Source organism: Orbicella franksi, chromosome 10, assembly GCF_964199315.1.
Source record: "Orbicella franksi chromosome 10, jaOrbFran1.1, whole genome shotgun sequence".
Classification (NCBI taxonomy): Eukaryota; Metazoa; Cnidaria; class Anthozoa; order Scleractinia; family Merulinidae; genus Orbicella; species Orbicella franksi.
In genome coordinates, this window is record NC_138154.1 from 16,043,455 (window position 1) to 16,049,581 (window position 6,127).

The 6,127-nt window shown below is 42.9% G+C and overlaps 1 protein-coding gene and 1 pseudogene across 3 annotated transcripts in view; both read left to right on the top strand.

Annotated features, from left to right (window-relative positions):
* Positions 1 to 1,575: 1,575 nt before the first annotated feature.
* On the top strand, positions 1,576 to 2,487 carry LOC145501287 (uncharacterized; annotated as a pseudogene).
* Positions 2,488 to 3,134: 647 nt separating this feature from the next.
* LOC145500610 (uncharacterized) overlaps positions 3,135 to 6,127 on the top strand; it is a 5,451-nt gene continuing 2,458 nt past the window's right edge. The window contains exons 1-3 of one of the 3 annotated variants that reach the window (XM_081480133.1): positions 3,135 to 4,085; positions 4,253 to 4,290; positions 5,514 to 6,127. The exon at positions 5,514 to 6,127 is cut by the window's right edge and continues 1,376 nt beyond it. Coding sequence is in view for 1 of the 3 variants with exons in the window: in XM_081480134.1 (XP_081336260.1) it covers positions 5,855 to 5,883 (29 nt within the window). In the remaining 2 variants the exon portion in view is untranslated. Of the gene's footprint in view, positions 4,086 to 4,252; positions 4,291 to 4,683 lie in introns of those variants that run through there. The other 2 variants (XM_081480132.1, XM_081480134.1) reach the window with 2 other exon arrangements.

A 6,127-nucleotide genomic window follows, 5' to 3' on the forward strand; every position in this document is an offset into this window, starting at 1 on the left:
GAGGTTGTCAGGGTTGTGAGGGTTGTTAGGGTTGTGGGGGTTGCGAGGGTTGTGGAGGTTGTCGGGGTTGTGAGGGTTGTTAGGGTTGTGAGGGTTGTTAGGGTTGTGGGGGTTGCGAGGGTTGTGGAGGTTGTCGGGGTTGTGAGGGTTGTTAGGGTTGTGGGGGTTGCGAGGGTTGTGGAGGTTGTCAGGGTTGTGGAGGTTGCGAGGGTTGTCAGGGTTGTCGGGGTTGTGATGGTTGTCGGGGTTGCGAGGGTTGTCAGGGTTGTCTGGGTTGTGAGGGTTGTTAGGGTTGTGGGGGTTGCGAGGGTTGTGGAGGTTGTGAGGGTTGTCAGGGTTGTCTGGGTTGTGAGGGTTGTTAGGGTTGTGGGGGTTGCGAGGGTTGTGGAGGTTGCAAGGGTTGTTAGGGTTGTCGGGGTTGTGAGGGTTGTCGGGGTTGGGAGGGTTGTCAGGGTTGTCTGGGTTGTCTGGGTTGTGGGGCTTGTGAGGGTTTTGAGGGTTGTGGGGGTTGCGAGGGTTGTGAGGGCTGTGGAGGTTGTCAGGGTTGTGATGGTTGTCAGGGTTGTCAGGGTCGTGAGTGCTGTGGAGGTTGTCAGGGTTGTCAGGGTTTTCAGGGTTGTGGGGGTTGCGAGGGTTGCGAGGGTTGCGGGGGTAATATTTGATCGATTCCTCGAATCGTGAGTTTGGGACGCCTGTGTTGTAAGCACAGTGGAACCTCGTTAATCCGGCCATCAACAGGTCACAAAAATGTGGCTGTATTAACGGGGTGGCTGTATTAAAGGGTTTCCTTAAATAATAAAATGAGTGACAGAGTTTTTGTGTGGACCAGAATTAATTAGCTCTTATCAACCGAGCAGGTCTGTATGGGAGAATCTTGACCTAATAATACAAAATGCAAGTAACGAACATGCTCACGGAATATTTCAAACTTTGTTCCTCCAGAGCTAATATTTAGAGAGCTTAAAACATATCTTGCAATCAAATGAGCCAAAAAAAGTCACATGTGGCGAAAAACAGAGGTGCCAAAGTCTACAAATTACATGCGGATAACAGTGGAAACCATGCAGACCTATGACCTCTAACGGCTCTACTCTGGTGAAATGTCCTCCTAATAACAGGATTATTGCTTAGGGAAATATTCAAAGATCCCCCTATCGTACAATACAAAAGGGGCAGATCCTCAAAGATATACTAGTTTGAGCAAAACTCTCAAAGCGGCTATTACACGTGGATAGGAGTTGTGTAGGCCTGTCACCCCATTGTTATCATCCATAGCAAAAGAACAGGAGTCATATCTGAAAGACTTGACGGACTTCATCAATTTCATAGAAAAAACGAGAGTACCAGGGAACGCTATCCTTGTTTCAATGGACGTGACAAGCCTATACACAAATATACCTCAAGAGGAGGGGATAGAAACGGTATGCAACGCATACGAGTCTTACTATAAAGGAGAATCCCTCATCCCAACACAACATCTTAAAAGAGCACTTGAACTTATACTTCAAGAAAACTCATTCCAGTTTACTGGAAAAAACTACCTCCAAACACATGGAACAGCCATGGGGTACAAAAATGGCAGTCGCTTTTGCCAACATCTTTATGGGAAAGGTAGAATCACAAATCTTAAATCAAAGCGCTCAAAAACCACTCGCCTGGAAAAGGTATATTGACGATATATTCTCTATCTGGAATATAAACAAAGACGAAGTCACGCAGTTCATTGAACTAGTAAATAGCCACCATCCCACTATCAAGTTCACGGCTGAAGTTTCTGACACGGAAACAACGTTCCTCGACACAAAAGTTTACAAAGGCGAAAGATTTGCACAAAAGTCTAGACTAGACATTAAAACTCATTTCAAAGCTACTGAAACATTTCAGTACACGCATTTCTCGAGTTGCCACCCACCAGGGGTCAAAAAGGGCTTCATCAAGGGCGAAGCATTCAGACTTCTCCGAACCAACTCCTCTGAAACAGCATTCAAAACTGCTATTTCACAATTTAAAACAAATCTCATCGAAAGAGGGTATCCTGAAACTCTTGTTTCAACAACTCTCGCAGAAATTACCTTTGAGGAGAGAAAAGCTGCCCTACAACAGAGACGTAAACAAGACAGGTGAATCTTGCCTTTTGTCACACAATATCGCCCATCAGTGCCTAACTTAAAGCAGCTTAAAGCAAATACTTATGCAGAACTGGCATTTAATTCAACAACAACCATTGCTTAGAAGAATATTCAAAGATCCCCCTATTGTCTCGTACAAAAGGGGCAGATCCCTAAAGGATATACTCGTTAGAGCAAAGCTTTAACCGGCTATTACACGTGGATGGGAGTTGTGCAGGCCTGTCACCCCATTGTTATCAATGTGTCTTGAGGGGGAACAGCATCTTTACACTCGTCAGAATGCTTGCAACTAAAGGAGGCAGCACACCCCGAAGACACAAAAGTTGCACGAACAGTCATGCAGTCTTTGTGGCTACAAAAGAACATGTCACCTTCTTTCATAACAAAACAACGATCGTCGTGTGTACTTGTTCTAGCCGAGAAAATTGACATCTCCTTGGTGGCTAAAACAACAACGGCACCAGGACAACAGCTCTTTGGCTTTTTAGTTGCTGGTTCTTTCGTTCCACCAAGATGGAAGCCACATCTCTGACATTTAGCTGACTTCCAACGCGTTGAATATGTACTTTTGCAACGCGAACATTCACCAAACCCCCGTTTTGTGCTTGTAGAAGGAATCATTGGAATGTTACAACGAAACCACGCAATGTCTAAGAACGAAGCGAAGAACGAAGAACAAAGAACGAAGTGAAGCGAGGCAATGTCAAAACGAAACCAATATATACAGTAAAAAAGCAAGCTCAAATAACGAAGAATAACGAAGCAAATGTAGTAAGGTATTATACATTGAAATTGAAATTCTGAAGATCACGCAATTTGAAATTCCGAAGATCAAGCACTCACAAAGCTAAGCTACCAAAATAAATTCAAGGACGAAAGCCAAGCTAGTATTACGCAGATGAAATAAGCCAATCATATGCTTGCAACCCATGCAACCATGTCGCATGTATCAACCAATCACAGAGCACGATACGAGAGGTGCGTATCAACTGGTACAGTTGGGCATGAGTCAGTCACGTGACGCGTTTAGATCAATCACGTGCGAGCGCAAATATTTAATTCACGGATATTTTTCCGTTGACGGTATCTAATACGAGATGGAAATAGTGAAACAGAAAATCAGTGCTATTCAGTTTAAAGCAATTTAGATGGGATAATTAGTTGGCCCGATTAAAAGCCCGATTATGAGTCGTGGTAAAACGCAGCCTGTTGTAGTCCACTGGGTCGGATGGGGTTGTTAACGCTAACCCGGGATTAAAAGTCAACCGAAGTGGAAATTTTTTCTAGTATAAAAATTGTTTTCACTGCTTATGTTTTGCGCCGAGGTTGAGATTATTCAAACTCAAAACCAAAGGCCGAACAATATAAACAGAAATCCTCAGCGCAAAGTTGCAAAACTCAAATCAAAACTCTCACTTATCCTGGGTTAGCTTAATCGGGCTTTGACAGATCCCGTTAGGAGCAGTGAGGCAAGCAACTTCCCACGCAGACGCTCTTAGACGCTCTTAGACGCTCTTAGACGCTCTCAGGGCTCGTCAAGCGTGACGAGCCCTAAGAGCGTCTGCGTGGGAGGCTATGAGGCAAGTGGCAGAAGATAAAGGATAGGGCCTCCTGGAAGGGGGAAGGGGGGTAGCGTGTTCAATTGATCCCTTGAAAATTTCTAAGGTTCGTAGTGGAATTTTATTGGCATGCTATGGTCTTATGACTTTTGCTTAAAAGTTGCTCAATCGACTAACATTGGGCTGTGACTTTTGCCTGAACCCAGCTGTGAAACTAATGAGTGGTTGTCGTGTCTAGATTCATATTAATGATATTAATATTCAAAGATCATAAGTAGTAACAGGGGCTCCAGGTGGTATCCAATGTGGACCAATCACTCAGCATCCACATTCAACACAGCGCATGATCAGCCGTGGAACCGAAAGACAACATGGGCCGGATGCAGAACTTTCACAGGTCTTTACAAAAGTCTTCTTTTCTGACACTCCAAACAGGTCAAGCGCGGCTCTAAATAAGTTCTGAAAAGCGAACTTGCTAAAGCTTTCATCATTGTTTGTCTCATTTATTTGAATTAATTAGCTGGAAATGAAGTTAATCTGAAATTGCATAACTTACCTTCACAGCAGTGCACTAGTGATCGACACTCTGGAGTTCACTCTGGGTAGGCACAGTACAGAGTTGCCTCACATCTGTAGCTGTATTTAGATATAGTATTTCACAATATAATTGCAAGCGTGTTGGGAAACTTAGCCATCACGTTTTGTAATAGAAGACACCATACACATATACTGTATATTCGTTAATTCTGGACACAGGACAACCTATTGACAACGCTTCTACTCATAATGGTAAGACTGATGTAGACGACCGTGCATAAGTTGTTTTTATTATAAAACGCAGTTTGAGAAAACGATGCTTTGAGAGAGAACTTAAAGTTTAAGCTATTCTAGCAATATTATGGCAACTTGCCGAAGATTTGCCACGTATTTATACTTTACGACCTCTCTCACGGACGAGAATCGCGCTTAGTGACCTTAGTGCAGTACGAAGAAGGGAAATACATGGGATGCTTGTATTTTTCAATATTCAGAGAGAGTTAGAATATTTCACTATTTTGGAATGTACGTGGATATTGTCCTAAATCTGTCGAATGGTTAATAAACCGTGCTGAAATCTTAAATAATTGCTAAGTGCTGCAAAATTGCGAAGAGAGCTCAGCCGATACTATGCACTGCTATTAAAATTACTTCTGTTTATTCGCTTGAAAAGAGCATTTTATCCATCAACTGCTGAAATATTACAGCGCCGAAGAAACAGTTTTCTGCGCAGCCTTTACTTGGGTCGTCACGCAATGCTTCTCCGTTAGGAGAAGCGTTGCGTGACTGAGAGAATAAATACAGGTATTCTGTTTCAGAATGCAGCATGTAGCACACGTCTGCACGCGAACGACTATAAGTTACGTCCTGTTCGTGTTAATGTATGCGACAAGTGAAATTCCGAAAGATAAAACCCCGAAAGCTTTACCAGCATATTACCACGAAATTTTCAGCATTTAGGGAAACATTTTACAGTACCGTGGAATTTAAGCCTGGGTAGCAATAGCCTGGGCACATCGGACACCGTCGCTTCAAAAAAATTAATGGGGGATTTTTTTGGAGGGGGGAATCCCCGATTTTTTTTATGTACACAGGCTAGACAGCAAGCGTTTCCGTACGAACCAAAAGAGCGCTTTTCCTCAAGCTGTCATCGCTCACCCCACCACCCCTCTCCACGTCGATTTTGTGCTCTCATCCTAACAAACTTTCGCGGGACTAGCAACAGGCGATAGATAAATTCAGCTTCTTTGGCCTCCCTTTAAACACCAGTTTATTTTTCTCTCTGTAGGTGGAAAAGCGAAGATTACTGAAATTACCTACACCAGCCGATCGTAAAACGACAGACGCTAGAATCAGTCACCGCTGGCTTCCAAAACCACTGCAGCGCACAAATGAAATCGACCTGACATCTTTCCAAGGGGAGAAACCCAGTTTAAAGCTCAAGACAAAGTACTAAAAATTTTCAAGTGTTTGTCATTTAACCAGTTGTAAAAGGGCAAAAAGAGTAATCGAGGACGGCGGCCTTACTCAACAAAAAATAGTTTTTATTCACCCCTTCTCAACAAATCTTGCGAGGTCACAGGTGTTGGTTTCGTCGCAAACACGGAGAACAACGTCAAAGAGAAATAAATGGCTGATTGTCTTTCACGGAGACTCTGGTAAGTATATCGTAGCTATAATAATTTTATTTGGTTATTTGGTCAGTTACCTCGAATAATTGACGGATGATGAAGAGAGGAATTTCAAGTAAAAACTACGGGTAAAAGAGCGCGACGTTTCGACCGAACTTCGGTCATTATCAAGCTTAAAAGTGAAGATAAAAATTTTTGCATCGGTATAAATGTAAAACAAAGAAGTAAAAGTATGTAAAGTATGAAAATTTAAGAATATTAGAGTGGAAAA